Raw genomic sequence first — 22137 nt, forward strand, 5'->3', positions numbered from 1 at the left:
AGACCCCCCTGGACACCGCTGTTTGGAGTTTTCCAAGGCACGTCCAACTGGGAGGAGACCCTGAGGATTCAGAATTTACTAGAGGGACTGGGATCTCCCGGAATGAGCTGGAGGATGTTGCTGGGGAGAGGAATGTCTGAGTTTCCTCCCTGGACCTGCTGCCCCCATGACCTAATCTTGGATAAGTGAAAGATAATGGATAGATGGAACGTATCTTTTCTCATTTATAATAAGAAGAGAATGCATGAAACATTAAAATCAATCTTGGCCAATATAATCACCTTGTTGCATGAAGTTCCATGAAATAAATTCCCCTCGGAGGTGGCTCAAAATGAGGGGAAAATTAAAGACATGTCGGTAACACACTCTAACCTATTTTTAATAAATGTCTGTTTAAATAAGGTCAACGTGACAAGTTTCATCCCTGAATGATTCATAGGTTCATTTCAAGAGGCTTATCCAGCATAAAAAGTTTCAAAGTATAAAACATTTTCTCACGCAAAAGACCAGGTTAACCCAATGAGCAGAATGAGTCAACCCCTATATCTCAAACAAGCATGTCTTTTGTTGCACTGGATTTTATTTGGCCGATTCAATCGGATGAAAGGTGCTAAATTCAAAAATTCTCCACACTTTTCAGACGTTTATTTGTTGAAGCCCTTGAGACCGTTTCGTTTTTTTTTGTGTTGATCTGTTACATAAAATCCTAGCGAAACATATCGAAGTTGGTGGTTTTCAAGGTAAAACAATCAAAAGTGCCAGGGACATTGGACATTTTGCAGCATACTGTAAAACATGACACAAATATAAAAAGAACATACCTATTAAGTAAGACAGAAAATGGCTAAATAATAATAGCTACACACCTAAACGTGCCCATATACGGTCACAGCAACAATAAGAAAGAGTTAAAATAACAGTTTATGCTAATCTATTGCACCATTTATACAAACTCTGTCTAGTGACATTCACTAACTGTCTCAAATGTCTGCTGAGTGCCTGATAACACTAACTTGCGCCTTCTAATGTCCATTTAGTTGGATGATTACAGGAAAAAGTCATTGGTTGTTAGTCATGCAGCAGCAGGCTCATTTATTAATGTTTAGGTGGAGCAGAGATCTCGCCTTGCTGACCCACTGTTCTCGACAGAAAATGTCCAGAAAGGCCTTCTTGAAGTTATCGCCCGAGAGAGTGTACAACGCCAGGTTAAAGAACGTGTTGAATCCTGCCAGAGGCCTTGAGATGATATAAGCTGCATGCACTATATTTTTTGTGCACCGTGATGAAGAACCGATTCGAGTTTCTACCCACAGAACTCGCAAGACGTGGTAGGGTAGGAAGCACAGGACAAACACCACTAAGATGAGGATGGTCACACGCCGTGCCCGCATCCTGGAGGAGCTGGTTGGGCCGGATCCGCTAATGAGCCGTTTCACAATGCCGATGTAACAGATGAACACCAGCACTAAGGGTACGGCGAACCCTAACGCAGTGAGCAGCCAGTTATACTCCCGAATGCTGCTAACTGGCTTTGTGTTAGCAAAGTCCACACAAAATGTCATGTTGTCCTCGTGCGTCAGGGATAGGCTAGTAAGCATTGGCGTGACTTCAGCAGCGGCGACAACCCAGACCCCCAAGCAAGCGACGATGCCCCAAACCTTCTGTTGCACCTGTGCCACCCTGAGCGGCTGGATCACCACCACGAAGCGAAAAATAGCGACGCAGCACAGGGACAGGATGCTTCCGTACAGGTGGAAGTGAAAGGCGAACCGCACGAAGCGACACATAAAGTCGCCAAGCAGCCATGATTCCTCGTTGCTGTAGTAGTAGACCAAAAAGGGCATGGTGAGAACATAGAGGAGGTCCGTAAGTGCCAGGTTGACCATGATGATGCTGCTGCTCTTCCACGGACGTAGCTTTGCCAGATAAATACTGATGGATGTTAAGTTTCCTACCAGGCCCACGATAAAGATGATGCCATAGCAGACAGATAGGTAGCAGCGTTTAAGGACCAACTCCAAATCAGTGCAGCTGTCATTAAGCCCAGCCATGAAAAAGCCCTGTCGGAAGAAAGAAACACCAAATTATTACCAATAAAATTACAGGTGGAGTAACACCATTTAGCTTTTTCTTGAATAAATGACCTAAGAAATTGACACTCTCCACTGGCCAGTAAGCTTTCTATTTCTTGACAAGATATTGGCATATAACAGTGCTAATGCTAAAGTCAGACTTATGCTACATTTAAATCAAACCTAAAGGTTAATTAATACTAAAGTCAATCTAATGCTAAAGGTAAACTTGCTACCCCCCAAAAAATGACATTCTACATTTGCGTTTGAAAGTACGTAAAGTCAAGTCAGAATGTTGGAAAGTACGCTAAGTCAAATTATTGCTAAAGCCATGATAATGCTTGTGGCTGAGATTGTGTGTTGGAGCAGGAATTATAATCATAGTATCTAAAATATCCAGCTTTTATAATTTTTCCCAGGACCAATAGGCATGTACTTAAAACTGACTTGTGTGATGCATAGATTGTGACAGCCTTTCCTTTGAATGACATCACCCCCGAGCTGCTAGCCTCGTGAGACCATCCTGATCTCGCAAGCTTTCAAGGTTTCACTCGCAGATCAGTCTGGCTACTTTCCGTTAAAGAAAATTTGGAGCCGTTCACCAAACGAACGTCCAATCAGCGTTGGCTTTGAGGCGGGTTGAGGTGTGACGCAGCGAGAAGCGCGACAGTTCAGTCTAAAAAAACATGGCGGCTTCAGCCGATGAAACTAGCGTTAGCGTGGCTATCGAGCAAGTTTTATCGGAATTACAGAGTATTTCTTTGCTGAGCTAACGAGCCTTTACTTGCAGCAGCAAGAGTAGCTTGGCTTGTGGTTGTGTTTTCGAGTTGATGAGTACGTCATATGCTTCGTTGATCTGATTGGTTTATTTGGCCCGTCTATCACCAACATAGGCCAAACAGCTAACCAGTATTTTCGCCCCTTCCCAAAATTACTTCAACAGAAGGTTTCCAGACGGATATGCGTAGCAAATCCATCTGGCGGAGTCAGGTAACCGAGCTGCTGCCTTGTGGGTGGTTCTTCTCTTATTAAATACGGTTCTGTAGGACAGCACTGGGACTGGTGCTTTTGTTACCAAGACTTCAAAGCACAAGTCTAGCTTTACAGACAAACTTCAAACAAAAATTCCCTCTTACTGTCCTGTTTAGGACAAATGGGTGGCAAAGTGCGCCGTGTGCAAAAAAATTTCTGCATATGACAATTGTGCCATAGCTTTCATGGGTCAAATGGACACAGAAAAAGATAATAGGCTGCGTGAGTTGATTGAGTTTGCTGTTACTCCGGGGAAAAGAGGTCGGGTACAGCAATTGTGGACCAAATATTTTGAGAAGTCCAAAAGGATGACATGTTACTCAGAATTAATGAAGATTGAGCAGTCTGTCTTACACAATGCAAATGTTGAGAGGGTTTTCTCACTGATGCAGAGGCAGGGAAAAGGACAGGAACCACCTCTCTGTTGAGTCACTGAAGGGGAATCAGCTTGTGCGATTTCATTTCAAAGACACTTCTTGAAAAGACTTTCAGGCTTATTTGGTACAACCCAAAACTGATAAGATCAGCGCTACGGCAAAATATCAATTGAGAGACAAGGAGGATGGGAAAAAAAATAGGATGAAAAAAAACTAAAGACTGGAGTATACACATTTTTACTTGTTAAATTATTGTCTTTGTGAGAATATATACTTCTTACTTTTATTATAACAATGAAAAGAAAGGAATGCTGATTTCCTATTATTGTAATTAATATTATTTATTCATTTATTTAAGGTGGCAATTATTTATTTGTCCAGTAGGATTCTAAAAGTGTATCATAATTGTTACTGGTTAATTTTCTAATATTAAAGAGTCAATATTCCTATTTGTGTAAGTAATTTTTGTTCTTTTTGACTTGTGAAAGCCAGTCTGAAATTTGTTGTTAAACTATTTTCTCCAACCACAGAGAGAAAGAATACTTTAAATATGTTTCAATTAAAAGCCCTCTTTAAGTGAACATGGCATAATTAAATTATTTTAAAACTGAGGCAAGTCTATTTTTTATTTTTTATTTTTTTGCAAATCAAAATGTTGCCACCCAGGTTTAGCTTTAGCTAGTTTAGTGACAATGCTAATGCTAACATTAAACTTGCTAGCTTAGCCCACAGACATTTGTAACATTGTATCATTGCGAGTGAATGGTATATCATAGTTGTAAGTTTAAAATGTTTATAACTATGTCAATTTCGTTTTATACTTTAGCCAAAAAAAAGTAGTAATTTTTGGTTTCTTTTAAACATTGGAGGTAGTTGCCACTCGTCCCCTAGGATACAGAAATGTCAATTTTTGGAAGTTAAATGTTGCGTCTCAAATCACATATTGAATTCAGAAAAATATGAAACGTGATTTATTCCATGTTTTTTTATAAATGTTCGACACACGTCTGTCACACACACATCAACGCTCAATCTAACAATAATGTACAAAATAAAACAGAAACTACTAGTGGCAGAATTTTTTTTTTTATGATGAGATCTATGCAGGACCCCAGAGCCTGCTGTGGACTGGTGAAGCCTGCGTGTGTTGCTGCCACAGTTGCTTAGAGACAGACACCACATAACCGCGCCTTTTTAAAACTGTCCACCGCACCAGATACTCCACGACGTCCCCAGAAGCAAAAACGCTTGCAAAAATACTGACGTGAGTGGGAGGAGGCACATGTCTGGCTAAACAGCGTCGGTGGGGATGAGTACAAGGCAAGTTGTAAAATGTGTCAGTGAGTGTTTCCATGTCTGATATGAGACAGGATGGATCAGGAGAGCAACACAGCAGACACATAAGAACAGAGACCCAAGCCTCAGTGTCACAGTTCTTCATACCATAATCATCTCCTGAGACTAAGATGGCAGGGAAATTATGTTATTATTGTTTCCTATTGTGCTTTTGGTAGGATATTATGCTTTGATTGATTGTTTAGGATATTTGGTTTGAACAATCATTAATTTAATATATTGTAGTTGTGACTATCAGTAAGGCTCATCTTTCTTCAGCTGGGAGCTACAGTAGTATTAGCCAACAAAAATATATATGGCCATTTAAATAAAAATTATGCTAATAGCATAATAGCTTGGCATAGCATAAAACCGTAAATAGATCTTTATTAAGAGAATTTAAAAAATGACATACAGTTTATAGATTAGAAATGTTAAAATGTCTATATTTCTCTGGAATGCAGTGTTCAGGTATCAGTCCATACAATGTTTCTTTTTTTCTTATTTTTTTTTGGTGTCATTTAATTTATTTGAATTAGCAGGCAAAGTAATCCTTGTTTTCTTTTTGTATTTTATCTATTTATTAATTTTTTCGTCAGGATTTTGCGTCTTAGGTAAAAATGTCCCCAGGGTTCACAAGGAGAGTTCCTACAGCAAAAACACTTATGCATTTTAAAAGTTACATTAAAGGTAGAGTCTGAGATTTTTCCAGAAGTTTCCCCACGTCCCTTTTTGAATAACTGCACATGCACATGCGTCTTCCTCTTCTCCTCATAAACCTGTATGCGGTTTTCTTCTTGCGACTCTCAGCCATGTTCAAAGTATTCAGTGTGAGCAGCGGAGCTACAATGAACGGCTAACACCAAAGCTTACTGCTAAGCTAACCGCTAAGCCATTGAGGTCAGGGTCCCTAGCTGTGTTGGGCGTCACTTATTTCCATTTCAGAAAAATTGCAACCCTAAACGGACGATTAAACAGATAGGCAAAATAATTTAGTTTAACTGATTTATTTAAGCATATTCTAACAATTGGTTGGAGTTTAATTGAGTTTTTAGACTTACTGTACATAATTTTCACCGAGATACACTAATTGAAATGTTGACAAATGAAAGTTGTTGAAAATGTTCCACTGGTTAAACTGGTTTAATCTCAACAGTTTGTTTCATCAGGGTAGAAGTTGAGAACAGCCAAAGGAATTTGTGGTTGAAAACATTTAGATCAAGACTCTAAGCTCACAATAAAGTCCAATGAGCTCGCTAGCATAGCTTCTTTTGAGATTGTTAGAATATAATTAGAATAGTTCCTATTTTATTTCCTTTTAAATATCGAAGAACAAATCGGATGAGTAAAATATATTTTTTTTTTAAATGCGTAATCTATTGTTTGAAATATAATTTATATATTCAAACCTCTTCTAATTGCTAAACTTACTGTATATAATTAAAAAAAATTGTATACAAAATCCTGTATTGGTTAAATTTTAACAGTTGTACTAAATTTAAGGTAGATGTTTCTCCACATTTTTCAGAATGAGAAATTGTGCTACTGTAAAAAAAATATCTGTCTGTACATTTTTTCATAAACTAAATACACACATACTGAAAGCTAAACAAATATAATTCATAGTACAATGTTTTTATTATATTAACAATCCATTCTAAAGGCAATGTCCATCAAACTACAGTAACCACGCTCACAAGCCATTGGACTGACACTGGTTATTGTTAAGTTCACCAACCATCCAGACGAAGGTCCGCCTGTCAACAGCTGACCCGACAACGTTGCGCGAGTAAAAACCGACGCTGAAAAGCAGACTCGGAGCGAAACTCTGCTCCTATATCTGTTGTTACACAGTCAGCAGCAATTACTGCGGGGGGAAGAAAGGAGGAAGCGGGATCGAAAAGCAAGAGGTGAGCAGAGCGGGGAAGAAAGGAAGCAATCAAGCCGCCTCAGTGGGAAAGTAGCAAACAATATCTCGTTTCCTTGTCAACAGCTTGGTCTGCGAAAGCCTCTCAGGATATAACAGCTGTAGCTCTGCCTGTGAAACGCCTCCTGTTATGGATGTCACACACTGACACTGATGTAACATGGCAGGGACACTAGTTTGTTATACCAATTGTCTTTGAGGTAACATTTCAGAGTCACAGTTCCACAGAAGTCTTAGAATAATGGAAGAAATGGATATATTTGTTAACTTACTGTCAACTATGGTGTCCTCATCAGCTTGGAGCCCAGGTCCTCTGTGGGCCGTCTTTGTTTTCACCTCCATTCCTTCATCTCACCACCTCCCACTCCCTACGCTTCCACACCCGGGGCGGCGGTGGGGGGGGGGGGGACTCCGGCATAATTCGCTTTTCAGGTGCACCGTTGTGTGATTCACCTTTAGCCGGTCGCAGCCAACATTCCTGTCTCACGCTTAAAACTGACAAACGTCAGGTTTCATGTGAATCGGGGGGGGAATGAGCAGGGTGCGGAGAATGTAAAATATTTATTTTGTCTCGTTAGATCGAACTCCTGTTAATGAAACCATTGTTTGGGTTGTTTTTGAAGCTGTCACATAGCTGGAAGAGTTCATACCGCTAACATAAATCTGGCATACAGCAGCCCTTAGTTTGTCATTAAAAAAAAACAGAGAGGTGTGAGAAATGTGCGGGAAGCAAAAGCTTATTGTGTTTATGCTCCGGTTTTAAAAAAAAAAGAAAAAAAAAAGAAGGCTTGAGCCATTTGCTTCTTAACAAAGAGCTTCTCATGACCATGACTTTGTTATTCTCACTGCTCTCCGAGGGAGTTTTGGCCGTACGGATTTATTTTATTCTACTCCGCTTCAGTCTAGTCCTTTTACCAGACCACTTTCAAAAGGATTGTTTTAAAATCGGCCCATTGAAACACAAACTCCCTTTAAAAAAAACAGAGTATTCATAGTGACCTCAAACACACATTTACAATAAAAACAAATATTTGTGTGTCAGAATGGCCCAGTCAAGGTCCAGACCTAAATCTAAGTAGGAATCTGTGGCAAGAGCTGAAAACTGATGTTCAGAGATGCTCTCCGTCCATTCCGCTCTTGAGCTATTTTGCAAAAAATAAATAAAATGGGTGCACATTGCAGCTGGAGATGTACAAATCTGGCAGATATATATCCTAAAAGACATGCAGTAATAAATCCAGTCATATCAGTTTCTACTAAAATCATGTATTTCGTCCACTTCACAATTGTGCGTTACTTTGTGTTGATTTATGAAAATCGCATTCAGATGCTTTGAAGTTTTTATTTAAAGTCTCAGTTTACAGCTACTGAACAAATAGCTGTTTCAGGCCATAATAGGAAGTGCTCTTTCAGTTTTTTTGGGTGGGTAAAAAAAAAAAAAAAAAAAATCTCATCAGACTAGATATCTTTTGGCAAATTGCAGAGAAACCACACACTTTGTTTCACCACCTTTCGCTTCTGGCATTTAAACAGTCAGCCCGTGTTGAATATGTTTAACGTCAGTGTCAGCCCAGTTCCAAAGCAGTTTTGATTCGTGTTTGGGATCAATATCCTGGTGAAACTCCCTGTTGTGTCCGACTTTCAACCATCTGACCTCAGACGAAAACAAACCAATAAATTTCCCAGAAACGATCCAGGAAACGCCAAGGCTCAAGCCCGCCATTAACTGGAAGCTGCGGGATCACCAGTGTTATGTCCCCACCACCTTGGTGTGGTTTTGTGGGGGGAAAAAAATTCTGCTGCCCACAGGAACATGCCAGTTCTTGGTAAACATTAAGCTGCTTGGGCAAAAAAAGAAAAGAAAAAGAAAAAAGAAAGAATGTGAAGGAGTTGGACGTATCATGCTAGGGATTGTGTCGCTAGTGATGCCGGTGCATTGAACTGAGTGGATGGAATAATGAGGACGGATGAGTACGTCCGGGAGTGCAGGCGTAAATTTATGTAAAGGTTGTGTAATATCCCCATATTGATCTTCACTGTAATGGTAATTTAAACTAAAACAAATGTAATGCTTATTTTCCTTTTGTGCTCACATATTTTCTTCACAGCCAGGTTTGAAATGCAGAGACATCCGTCCCAACTCTCCATCATATCTTCAGAATTTTTTCCTTTCAAATCTGTTTTCTCCCACAGCAGTCATTTTTAACACAAATGTAACCCTTGTTTAAAAAGAAAAAAAAAAATCATTACTCGGTCATTCGGTGTCAAGGCGACAGTCCCCGTTTAGTCTTCACTTCCTTGTTCACCTGAATGTGTCTACAAATATGCGTTTCCTGCAACCCCCCCGGCTGCCCTCGCAAAGCACAAAAAGCAAAGGCACAGGCAGGAAGGAGAAGTTATGTTTTTTTTTTTATTTTTTACAAAAGACGAGCTAAAATTGTGTAAACAGAGATTTTAGAGATCAAACTAAATTGTGACTCCTTTTTTTTTATGCCGAGGGGATGAGGCATCTTTGAAGCAGCAGCTGAAGGGAGCTTTTATTGTACAGATAAAAATCATCTGAGTTCAGAGAAAAAAATTAATGTCAAAGATCAACCCAGAGCGTTAGAAGCAGCTCGCAGGAGGGGGAGGAAGAGGAGGAGGAGGAGGTCTTTGGAAGTCGTTAAATAGAAGAAGACGAGAAGGAAAGTGGTTCTGTCTACAGTTTGGGCATCCTGGCAGCGTTGAGGCGCATAGGCACACAGGAGGAGCCTGCTGCATAGCGCATCTCCCTCAGCATGCCGCTCCACTGCTTCTTGTCATCCTCATACCTAATAGGAACAAAGGGGAGAGTTGTAATTTAAAAACGGCGTATAAAAATACTTTTAAGGGTATTACACAGCAGCTATCCAGATTATTTAAGTTGAAATCAAGCATGTCAGTTTGTTAATGCATTGGCTAATAATGGTTACAATTTAACAGTATTAACTATGCATGCTGGGTTTCAGTACAGATGAGTGATCATTCAGTTGATCACGCATCAATATAAGGCTTATAAGTTCATATAAGGAGTTTAATTGGTACATATATCTTCTATTTGGAGGTTAAGAAGTTGTGGTTGAGAAAGTGTCTTTGTTTGGGCAAGAATCTAAGTTTGTTTCCAGCTCTTGTGAGCTCAGCGAGAGAGCGCTAATGCTAAAGTGACACTTGCTAGCAGGCGCAACATCTTTCGGTGAAAATACAGTAAAGTAAGAAAAGTAGGAAAAAAGTATGACATAAAAACAAAAATATAGACTTTCTTTAAATGATAGGAAATTCCACCCTTAGTTGACCAGGACTTCTTGCTTGGAGCCACATAATCTGGAAATCTAACATAGTAATAAAAGGATGTACGATATTCTTGACGTGAAAGACAGCTTTATATCCAATGTATGTGTGGCAATTTATTGATTTCTCAGAAAAAAGATGATGTGAGAACTTGTGCGACAAATATTGTCTATGCAAGGAGCGTCGTTGTTCTCCCTGGAAGCAAACACAGGTAAGATGGACAAATTTCTCCACCCACACCAAAAAATATTTTCCTTTAAAATTACTTTTTGCCCCAGGATCATATATATAAAAATCTATCCTTGGTTTAAAGAGAAGGGAACAACACAAAGCTGAGGGATGAGGACACAATCAGGAAGTCGACAGGCAGACCACTAAGGGGACTGCAGCTGTTTGCTGTTGCATTACGTTTGTCAGGCAAGAAAACACATTCTTTAAGTAAAAAGCTGCAGCAGCATATTTTTAGGTGCATTTTATCAGCATAACACAGTGTTTTTAAAATCTTTTTAACCAACCACATGATCAGCATTAGGTTGAAGTGAATTTGTAGTCTAAATCAGCAGGTTATGAGTAAACTGAATGCAGGCGAACATTTAGAGTTTGAATGCTGTGTCGTTAGAATCAGGATTTGACATCCACGTTACTCTAGTAGTAGTAATAGTGGAGACTTAGTGGAAACCTAACAAACCAGCACCCTACATATGGAGTCTGTGTTTGGGCAAAGCACAGACTTTGGTTTGTAGGGTCTCCAAGCTACTGCGCTCAGGCAGCATTTCTCTTGTTACCCATTTTAATTTTATTTTTCATTTTATGAACTAAAACTTGAGCGGAAATTGCTTTATCATTCCTTTTATTTTGGAACACTTGGCAAACAATGTGTCATGAATCAATCCCCAAGTTTGGCATTTCAAACACGATGTTAGCCGTCTTTGTCGGTAATGTGCAACTCCCTTGATCAATGAAAACCTTTTATTTATTTAGCCCATCTATTTGAAGGGCCTTTAATCTGTTTCATTTGAATAATTCCAAGTGGGAACATTTATAACATTTTTGGTTTATATGTTTTCAATTAGACAGTTTGTTTAATCAGTGCAACAGTGGAGTGCCTAAAGCTTGGGGAGACTTACTGCCAGACATCAGTAACCTCTGTCGGAGCCACCTCCTTGTTCTCCATCTGGACCATAGCAAAGCCACCCATGGCATACAGGAGGCCACCGATGCTCACCAGGTTGATGGAGCTCCTCTCCTGGGGGAACTCTGTGAAGGGCTCCCACCTGCAGAAACACAGCACGCCAAGAGAAGCTCACAGCTGTCCTAGGGTTGGTACATGTGGTTTTCTGGAGCAAATACACTCCTTCGCCTTCATCTCACACGGAGGAAATATTGCTAACAGCGCCAATCCGCTCCCAGGATCCGTTAGAACTCCCCAAAGAGCTGGAGGGCAGACAGCTTGTCAGATTAGTGGCCATGTTTTAGCTAGTTTTTCAACAACTACTGAACATATTTCTATCTGCAGGATACAACTCTATATCAGCTGCCATGAAATGCATCCCGGGTCCAATGCCATTCTAAGGTTAGTTGTCGTTTTCTCAGTATGACAGCCATCTTAGTTCAGGCTGTATCAGTCTGCCCAAACGCCAGATTGCGAGTCCAATTTCCAAACAAATACTTAACCTAGACAGCACAGTAAAACGCTGCTGCACATATAACAGCTTGACACGAAATCCAAGTTTACTCTTGTCTGGGCAAACTTAGAGCAGATTTTCAATTGTCGGCGGATCACAGCTGACAAAGCCAGCAGCTTCAACAAACAACTTTAGCATTGAAGAATGGACATGGTTAGACCCAGAAAACTGACTAAACTACTAACTATTTTTTTCATAACCATCTAGTACTATTTAGGAGAAGGACAAATTTAAAAAAAAGCAACTTCAACTAATCAACTAATTTTTTCTGTACAATGCAGCAATAGCCCTGCAGCAAAGCTAGCAGCAACAGGAGACTAGAAAATAAGCTATTGTGTGATTTCTACGTACTTGTTTGTAGTAAAGTCATAGGCTTCACAGGAAGCAGTGAGGCCCTCCTCGTTCACCCCGCCAGCGACCACGATCTTGCCCTTGTGGACCACGGCTCCAAACATGGCTCTGGGCGTCTTCATGGCGGACGTCTCCCTCCACTCAGACTGCTTGTGGTTGTACACAAACACTTTGTTGAGGGCTTTGCTGTGGGCGTCACAAGCAGAAATTAATGTGGGTAACATTGATGGTCCAAAGATGTCAACGATCAGCCAAATGATGTTTGGGGGATCCATTTTTGCTTTGTATTTTAATATTGTGTCTGTTTTTATGTCAAACTATATAAACTATCTTTTTTTTTAACAAAACAGAGACACAAAACTCTCCAAGAATAAAAATTAAATCATAATAATCGTATTGATTTATAAATCGATTAATATTTAGAATATTAATTTGAATGCAACGGGAAAACAACAACATCAAGTGTGAACATTTAGTCAGATTACACCCACCAATTTCAGGGTATGTAGTGGTTTCATGAGACAAGACTGACACAAAATGGCACATAAAATGTGAAATTGAAGAAACGGTTGATTGTTTTCCTCAAATCAAGATCAGCAAATTCTGCTGTGCCTTTGTATTCAGACCCACGTACCTTGATGCCCCTAAATTAAATCCAGTGCAAGCAGATCTAGCTATTCGGCAAATGTGGCAGCATCATGCATGCATGCATAAACAATTTTAAATTAGGCAAAAATTATCTTTTAGCAGGAAAACGTTTTGCTCTAATTAGAGGGTTGTAATACATAAAAGGAACTAACTTAAAATCTAAAAAAAAAATTATAGGTTTGATTCTTTTGCTGATTACAATCTGTTTAACAGATAGCCCAGTTTTATTCTTTGTCATTTGAAATTCAAAGCAGGAGTAGCACAACTATATTCTCTTGATAAGTGTATAACTGGCAGCTGAAATAGCTGGGCTATTTGATCGGTCTAATATTAGTTTACAGGCAGCATTTAAGTTCATTAGCAACAATATTAAAGTTTGTTGACGTCAGTTTTCCTGGAAAGCACAGGGCTTAAACTGTGTGCACCAGTGCTGTGAGTCCAGGCAGTGGAACCAAACAGCGGCTGTGTTATAGCTGTAAAAAGAGATGCAGGGGATCAGGATTCTCTATTATTGCTATTTTAGAAAACCCTGGACTGTGGCACTGTAACTGTTGTCTGTGATGTGTATCCTGCAGTTTTCCTGACTTGCAGGATGATAGATCAAGAACAGCAGAGGTTCGCGGCGTTAGCTGAGATACGCAGACACATACACACACACTTACTTGTCATCTGTTTTTCCACCAATGCAGTAGATCAGTCCTTTGTGTGAAACAACAGCATGGCCATGGATCTTCAGAGGAAGCTTTTTGGTTTCAGTCCATCTCATCTTCCTAGGGAATGCCACAGTTTTAAAATATAAAGGTATGTCGCAATATTTTGGTGTATCTCTGTCTATGTTTAAAGAACAAAGCAGTTGGCATTGGCTCTTAAGTTGTTTTTTTACACGATAATTTGCACATTATACATTTGCATATACTAATTGAGGCAAAGCTCATTGGAGAATGTGAGATAAAATTAAAGCCTTAAGCATATAGAGGTACAATTTGTTTTAGTTGTAAAGAGAGCTGTTTATTTTCCTGGGGTTAATTAACACCTGGAAAGTGTGCACACAGTGAGAGACAGAGTGGAGAAAATAATATGGTGAGAAGAAAACATGTGGCGCGAAGCAAGTAATAGCACTAACTCAACATCGTAGCACATTACGGTGTCCAGCGACTCGTTGGTCTGCAGGTCCTTTCCAGCCACAGCAAACAGCAGGTTCTGGCTCTCACCAATGTTGAAAAGGCATCGTGGAGAAGGCATGGGTGGCATGGCGACCCACTCAGATGCGAGAGGATCGAACTACGGTGGGGACAAATTGTACAAGAAAAGACAAGAGCCTTCATATATGTGAGAATAAAAATATGAAAGGTCATGTAGAGTCTTTATGACTAACTGCATGAACGTCGCTTGCAGAAAGTTATGGGGCAAGGTGCTTTGTGAGCCTAACATATTGTGTTCAAATGCTGAAAATTAACCACCACTAAAACATTCATTTTCAGTTGTTTTATTGGTATCCTGAGTTAATTAACTACTCGAAAGAAAGCTGAAAATGGGCTTTTAGATTAACCTTAACACTATTTAAAAAAAGGCTTTCCTGTAAGCTAATGCTAAATTTGTTACTTACAGACAAACGCACCCCATAAACATTCCCAGTCTGTATTAGAATTGGTGAAAAAATCAGAGAACAGCCACAACAGTTAACAACAACCTTCAATTTGTCAGTTTAATATGAGGCTATTGCTAGCTAAAGAGAAGTTAGCTTGGATTAGTATTTTGGAGTGAAAACAGAGTAAAATCATAGCTCTCAACTCTCACGCATTGACCGTGTGACACACGCATTTCATCAATTGCACACGCTCACACGCATTACTTTGAAAATTTCACTCTTGAAACGCACGCGTACGGACGCTTCGCGTCATGGCGGAACCAATTTGCGGTACAATGGTTTCCGCACGTCCAGTAGTAGAGGTAACACAGCTGCAAGGACCGCCGCCGCGCAAACAAGTTTCCCTCATCCAAAGTGAAACACTTGTACGGTCCGTGTTGTGTGCGAATTAAATGGTAAGTCGTCATGTTTTATTACAAACTGTAACATGAAAGCAAAGTCCGTCTACAATAGTGACCGTCTTGAATCGAACAACAGCACCACCCCCCCCCGTTGGACAGTGTTGAATCGAACAACAGCCCCCCCAACCCCCCCTCCCCCCCCCCCGGTTGGACCGTCTTCAATTGACCAACAGCACCCCTACCCCCCCCCCCCCCCCCCCCCCGACAACAATCTCAATCTCAACAGTCGTCAAAAGTTGAGAGGTGTGGTAAAATGCACTGCCCATTCAAACTACACTAAAAACGCTTTAAAATTAATGATTTTATAATTAAATAATTTAATCCTAGGTATATTTAATTCTAAATAAAAAAGTATATTTATACTATGCTTATCATTTTCCTGTGCCTTCAGTGTTTCTTGAAGCTATGCTAAGCTAACTATCTTGTGGGTGTCTACACCATGTCCACCAATGTAGTTGGGTAAATCTAGAAATGCTCACCAAGTAGAAGTAACACTGTAAAGGCACGTCCTTGTTGTCCTCGTCCACAAACAGTCCTCCAATGATGTAGAGCTGGTTCTGTTGCGTCACCACGCTAACGTGGTTACGGGGGACCTGCTCTGACATAGCCGCGAGGAAGCACTCGTTCTCGTTGACGTCGTACGCCACCGCTGCTGTGTCATTGATCATCAGGATGAAGTCACGGGCGAACATGCCATGTCTGCGGTCGTCGTTGAGGAAACCGGGGAACGGGTTGTCTTCCTCCTCTCCTTCCACGTTGGACCCCTCCTCACCTTCTTTCTTCACGGGCTTGTCTGGAAGTTTCCCCTTGAAGGCGTCTTTGATGACCTGGATCATCTTTTGGAGCTCTGGGTCAGCTTTGATCATCTCGTCATTCTCCACTTTTTCTTTGAAGTACTTCTCCGGCATCAGTCGGAAGCGGATGCAGTTGAAGGCGTCCTTCAGGACCTTGACGCGTTTCTCCTTATCGTGGCGAGCCCAGGCCATGACCGCCTCGAATACCAACTCCTCTTTCTCGACATTCAGCGAGTCCCCGCCAATGACCGCAAACAGTTCATGGGCGGCAAGCTTCAGGAATTCCTCGTCCTTATGAAGAAGCTCAAAGCGATCTGCGATGTAGTTCCGAGCCGCCACCGCCAGCCTGGGGCAGCCGAGCACCAGGCCCATCCTGAAGATGGCCATGCAATTACCCAGCGACAACTTCTTCTGGAGGTAATTAACGCAGACTGTGAAGACAGAAGGGATTTGGAACCTGTTCGCCACAGCAATTATATCCTGAACATTGTCATCAGTGAGGTCAATCTCAGCCGAGTAGAGGTACTGGACAATCATGTCCAGGACAGAGGGGTTAACGTCCTCTAGGACCACCTCTTTGGTGTTTTCCACCTCCTTTCCATCCTCCGTGAAGAAGATGTCCCTGAAGTAAGGGCTGCATGCGGCCATGATTAGCCGATGGCAGGGGAAGCTGCGGTCGCCCACTTTCAGAGTGCAGTCCACAAACTTGTTCTCATTCAGGAGCTCCTTTAAGCCGTCTTGGAGCAGGGTGCTCTGGAAGAGACGCAGCTCCTCCTTGATGGCGTTGGGGTCCATAGCTGGTCAAGAGGTGGGAACAGCAGCTCAAAACGACAACGTCTATGGACAATGGACGGAGACGGTCGCCAGAGGTCCTTTTGGCAGTCGGTCCTGGCTGGGAAAGGCTGAGCAGAGAAAGGGTTCCCGGCGTGAAGACCGAGCAATTTAATCCTCCCCCTCTAAATATAGCTCCCACTAACCCCAGCGTGCTTCGGCTTCAGCGGAATCTCAATGGGCCGAATCAGAGCAGAGCCCCAAGCCCGGGCTCCAGCACCTGCCGCTGCAGACTGAAAGTAGCAACTGCTGGGATAGTCGGCTGGAGGCACGCCACCATGATTCAGCTCCCAGAGTGTCACGCGGTCCATTAGAAGCAAAGACAATACCGTCAAAGCCCCTAAATAGCCCCCTTATAGCTAAAGCTACATATGAGCGACAGGATATTCAGAGCAGTGGCTGTCATATTCAGAAACATCTGCTCTATTTTAGATGTTAATTCCTTTCCCTGTCCTCATGGATGGGGCTGTATGGAGCCTACCCTCATCTGTCAGCCATAAACATTCCTGCATGTAGTTCAAAACCTCTAATGAAGCAGGAGGTTCGTACTCTCAAAAGACAACTAAGCTACTCAACACAGTGGTGCCCTTTACTAAAAGAAGGTGTATTTCAGACCTTTTCATATTCCTTCAAGTTTTACACCCGTTTTCTTTAAATTATAGCAAATGGTTTACCTTCATTTTGACTCTGGTTGAGCGATTAGCATTTTACATAATCTCATTAGCCCCAATCCTAATCCGAAGCAATAGGTGTAATGCATTAATATAGAGCATCACACCTTACCCGCATCCAACATAGAAAAAAAAAAAAACGCACTTTGCCGATGAAAGTTTTGTTTATCACAACACGTGACTCTACAGTTGACTTAGTAATTACCTGCGTGTTACATTGCAATTGTTTTGTGTTTTTTTTTTTCTTTTCTTCTTTACCCATTGCAGCGTTAATTAGCAGACACTGGAGAGACACGCTGTGCTATAATTGGACCTAAAAAGTTTCGAATGTGGCAGCTGTGAGCAAAAACAGGTGAGAGCCACACAAACAAGCAGCTATACCTCCACAAATCAGCAAGGCGTGTGTGTGTGTGTGTGTGTGTGTGTGAGTGTGTGTGCAGCTCGCCACTGAAACTTCTCAAGACACGTCAGTCGCAGATATTAATTTTAGAGATAGAAATACGTGTTTCTTTTCTCCGCTAACACAAATTATGTCTGGCTGCTTGCATCCACGATTTCCCTGTAAAATGCTCGAACTGCCAGAAATAATGTGTCTGGCTCAATAGCTGCTTATTTGATTTGGTCTTATCTCTGCGGCCTGATAAAGTCTGAAGAGACCGTGGAGTTGGGTAACAATTCTCTTGCGGGCTGCACTAAAGATAGATCAGACTACGCCACATGTCGAGGAGTCTCTAAAATGTAATTTAAGCAGAAAGGGGGAGCTGACGTGCGTAAGAGCTCTGCCGCTTCCTTAAAGCTACAGCGTTTTTTTTTAGGAAAAGTGAGAGAGATAATCCTGCAGTTACATTGCATTGCTAAAGTATTCACATTACTTAAAGTGTTCCACATTTTATTGCACTACACACACACACACACACATATATATATATATATATATATATATATATATATATATATATATATATATATATATATATATACATATATATATATATATATATATACATATATATATACATACATACATACATACATACATACATACATACATACATACATATATATATATAATTCATAATTAAATTAATTTAATCCAAGGTATATTTAAATCTAAATAAAAAAAGTATATTTATACTATGCTTATCATTTTCCTGTGCCTTCAGTGTTTCTTGAAGCTATGCTAAGCTAACTATCTTGTGATTACGGTAATCAAACCTGGCATTAATCTTTTTAAAAACAGCTCACCTAGGAAGCCAAACGAGGGTGTCTACATACATACATACATACATACATACATATATATATATAATTCATAATTACATTAATTTAATCCAAGGTATATTTAAATCTAAATAAAAAAAGTATATTTATACTATGCTTATCATTTTCCTGTGCCTTCAGTGTTTCTTGAAGCTATGCTAAGCTAACTATATATATATATTTATATATATATATATATATATATATATATACATATATATATATATACATATACATACATATATATATATATATACACATACATACATACATTTTTTATATAACTATATATATGTATATATATATATATATATATATATATATATATATATATATATATATATATATATATATATATATATATAAAGCCAGTGTGCTTTACAGGGATTTTTTACGTGACAGAATAACACAAAGTTGTGTGTTTCAAATGGAAACGGATTCAGGGTTTTCAGTTTGCTAGCTCAAGTTCGGTCAGATTTACTGCAGATTCTTAATTGCATTTAAATCTGAACTTTAATTGGGCCATAAAAACACATTATAACATAATGTGGCCAGCCAGATTGCTTGTGTGCAGCCCATGTGTTTGTGAATACACAAATACCGCAAGAATTTATCTTGCAGGCAAGGTTAATTATAACACGCTCTGACTGACAGTTAATGTAAAACGGCATGTCTTTTTGGTTTTTGCAGCTGTGCCACCCTCTTTCCATTTCCAGATGATGGACTGAGCAGAGCTCTGTGAGATGTTCAATGCTTGGGATGTTGTCTTATATAAGCCGTCGCTAAAATTCTCCACAACTTTATCATTTACCTGGGTGGTGTGTTCCTTGGTCTTCGTGGTGCTGGTTGTTCATCCTCTAGCAAACATCTGAGTCTTTCACGAAAAGCTACATTCATACTGGGACCAGTGGACTCTATTTACCAATTCTGAAGGCAATTGGTTGTACTGCATTTTATTTAGGGTATCAAAGTAAGCGGGGATTGACTACAAATGAATGCCACCATGTTCTGATTTATATTTGCAAACCTATGCTTCCCAGTTATTATTATTTTCACTCTCATATATATTTAGGAAGTTGACGGTGTGTATTTAGGATTTTTTTTTTTAAATGAACTTTTATCATATTTACTATCATGATTTCTGGTGATGTAAGTCCAGCAGAGAGGACCTTGGTGGCACTGATGGCCCACCACTGGATGGGTGGACGGATGGTAAATTGATCTTTGACTTCATTCTGAAACCCATAAAGTTAATCATCGATGAGCCTTTTGCATAGTTTAATTAAGATCAGATTTATTTAAATGGTTGACACTTTTAACAAAGTATTACACATTACAGTAAGTATGCATTCCTGCAGTCAGTACATCTGGGTAACACAATAACCAACAGCCTCCCACTGAAATCTGAAGCGCCGCATTCAGAGACAGGAGCCTATGTTGCCCAGTAGAGGGCGATATGTGCGTCAGTTTGAAAAGTTTTCTCCCAAGCGAACATGAAGACAAATAAAAAAAACTGATAGAAAAAAAAATCACATTTTATATTGATGAAAACAAACACATGTACATATTTATTTCACAAAGAGAAACTTATTCATAATGTGTGCACAGTAGTGCAAAACGGCGTTCAACCATCTCTCACGTTCTTATTTCTTGCTTTTTCACTTAAGGTCTCTTTTTTTTGTTACCTTTCAGACTTTTCTTTTCAATTTTTATAGCTCTAATCTTGGTATAATTTAGCAAGCTATGAATTAGATGTATGTAAAATATTAATCGCACTAAATAGGAGGACAAAAACCGAAATACTGCAGCACCTTAACGTCGTGGATTTCAGGAATAACAATAGATCTGTAACAGATTCACCCTTTAACAAAGTCTGTGACATTTTTGTATTTATTTTGTTTAAAAACTAGTACACAATGGTAATTTTGCTAATGGCTTCCAGTAGCACGCCGTCTCAATTAGTTCCTTGCAAATACCATAAGACAACAGACCTTCCACAAGTCAACCGCTCGGGCTGGCCACACCAACCAAGTAAAGGGAGCGGTGTTAAATATCAGGCCTTGCATTACATTTACTGGCCCCCACTGCACACCCGCTCGCAAATTGGCTTTCGTGACATTCCCTTGCCAAAGCAGAGGTGTGATCGCAGTCGACTTTAACCCTAAATCAAAGCATCTAGTTTATCTGTTGATTAGAGTTTTGGGGTGAAGGGTGCAAACGCCCATCCTTGGTAAGAAAGTCAATAATTTTGAGGATTAAAGGTGCTTTCTCGCTGGTGTTTCTTCAGGATGGAATGGTTATACAACACACAACTTTAATGATTTATTTTAAACATGAATAAACAGACAAACAGACCTTTTGCAAGTGGACCAGCATCTGGTGTAATTCTGGCCGGATTCTTCACCTCTTGTTTACAAAATGTAAAGCGGTGTATTTCGTTGCACCAGCCTGGATTATAGACTCTGTTCAATAGTGTTGAGGTGAGAGCCATCCCAGAAGCTCAATATTAACCTGCTTAATCTATTCCACAGCCAGTTCTGATGCACGTTTGATCCGTCCGGGTGCTTCGACGGCGCAAAGATCCCGAAGGACAAATCGTTTACAACGCCGCACAACTTTTCAAAAACAGTTTTTTTATGATGTAGAGAGCGTGAGGCTACGCATAGTCCAACTTTCTGAAAGGGAGGAAAAGTAAATGAGCTCCAAAAGCCTGGTTGTGCCTTAATACTTTGTTAAATCACCTAATAATTCATTCTGCAGCCTCAACTATGCCAAGGATTATAACACAAATATTACTGTGGATTGTATGTTCATAATCTGAACCAGCATGTATAATTTCAGTTGTGGCTGAATCAGAGCAAATCCAAAATCTGTTCAAATTTGCACATTTGATTTTTGTTTTGTGTGTTTTGTAATCACTCCACCCTGAAAAAAAAATGTCTCAATAAGTAATAAAAGTCTAATATTAATACAATATTCATGAATAAGATGTGGATCTGCAGGTGTCTTCTTTTTATAGATCTGAATGATACATCAATCAGAGGAAAAGAAAACCATCTCCTCTGAAAATGGACAGGTGCTGGAGTGAAAACGCTCCAGATCCAGAGAAAAAGTGAAAAAGTCAGACCAAATGTTCATCGACATCACTCAAAAGATCCCATAAAGGTTTCGACAGCTTGGAAGCAAAAATCTAAAAAAAAAGAGGGAAGACGGAAAACATAAAAAAAAAAAACCTAATCTCTACTATGTTACTGGGTCTGAACGTTAGAAGCCAAATAAAAGTTGTAATGGCTGCAGCTTGGGTTTAAACCACTCTGATTCACCGGTGCTGTTTGTTAAGTTGCAGAGCTGTGACTGTCCGCGCTGTGCAAACAGTCCGTCCTTCCACTATCTTCACAGCAATCATTAAGTGGGAGGGAAACAAAATATACTGAACTGTAGGTGAAGAAAAGCTGAGCAGACAGGAGTGCCCATCTGTAATACCTGAGAGGAAAAGATCGCGGATCTCCAAGGTAACCGAAACACGTCTGGGTTTTTTTTTTTTTTTTTACAGAATAAATTTTGCGATAAGTTGTGAAATGCCACAAACTGAAATGTGCATGAAGTTGCCTGAGAAATTGTGACCCAACTTTCTGGAATCTGGTGGAAAATGGCTGCATCTTGCGGCTCCTCCCTGAAGTTCCCGCTGCAGGTCGTGGACGGATGCCTTCGCTCAGCCTCCTGCAGAAACAGAAACATGCAGAAAGGTCAGTGACTTAAACAGATCAAGTCTGTGGTTATACCAAAGAAAAAACAAACA

The 22137-nt window shown here is 40.1% G+C and overlaps 3 protein-coding genes across 3 annotated transcripts in view; all 3 read right to left on the reverse strand.

The window, feature by feature from the left end:
* Positions 1-543: 543 nt before the first annotated feature.
* LOC105935480 (2-oxoglutarate receptor 1) lies at positions 544-7788 on the reverse strand. Its single transcript, XM_036128436.1, has 2 exons — positions 7016-7788; positions 544-2060 (listed from the first exon to the last, which is right to left on the reverse strand). Exon 2 carries the CDS (start codon positions 2049-2051, stop codon positions 1089-1091), a length of 963 nt encoding a protein of 320 aa, XP_035984329.1. The 5' UTR covers positions 2052-2060; positions 7016-7788; the 3' UTR covers positions 544-1088.
* A 1344-nt stretch (positions 7789-9132) lies between these two features.
* On the reverse strand, positions 9133-16527 carry LOC105935484 (kelch-like protein 41b). Its single transcript, XM_012875877.3, has 6 exons — positions 15262-16527; positions 13857-14014; positions 13396-13503; positions 12086-12271; positions 11177-11323; positions 9133-9553 (listed from the first exon to the last, which is right to left on the reverse strand). Exons 1-6 carry the CDS (start codon positions 16369-16371, stop codon positions 9442-9444), a joined length of 1821 nt encoding a protein of 606 aa, XP_012731331.2. The 5' UTR covers positions 16372-16527; the 3' UTR covers positions 9133-9441.
* A 3083-nt stretch (positions 16528-19610) lies between these two features.
* The window catches only part of LOC105935474 (collagen alpha-1(XXVIII) chain), a 43809-nt gene continuing 41282 nt past the window's right edge, over positions 19611-22137 (reverse strand). Inside the window, exon 36 of the mRNA XM_012875866.3 lies at positions 19611-22058. Coding sequence (XP_012731320.2) covers positions 22051-22058 — 8 coding nt within the window. The 3' untranslated portion in view covers positions 19611-22050. The remainder of the gene's footprint in view (positions 22059-22137) is intronic.

This window comes from Fundulus heteroclitus, chromosome 24 (assembly GCF_011125445.2).
Source record: "Fundulus heteroclitus isolate FHET01 chromosome 24, MU-UCD_Fhet_4.1, whole genome shotgun sequence".
Classification (NCBI taxonomy): Eukaryota; Metazoa; Chordata; class Actinopteri; order Cyprinodontiformes; family Fundulidae; genus Fundulus; species Fundulus heteroclitus.

What these genes read in the sequence shown, in the direction of transcription:
- LOC105935480 (XM_036128436.1), bottom strand. Translation starts at nt 2,051, where the DNA reads ATGGCTGGGCTTAATGACAGCTGCACTGATTTGGAGTTGGTCCTTAAA.
- LOC105935484 (XM_012875877.3), bottom strand. Translation starts at nt 16,371, where the DNA reads ATGGACCCCAACGCCATCAAGGAGGAGCTGCGTCTCTTCCAGAGCACC. An exon ending in GTAATGTGCTACGATGTTGA is followed by an intron (nt 13,504 to 13,856) that starts GTTAGTGCTATT and finishes GGCATTCCCTAG; the next exon opens with GAAGATGAGATGGACTGAAA. An exon ending in GGTGGAAAAACAGATGACAA is followed by an intron (nt 12,272 to 13,395) that starts GTAAGTGTGTGT and finishes TGACGCCCACAG; the next exon opens with CAAAGCCCTCAACAAAGTGT.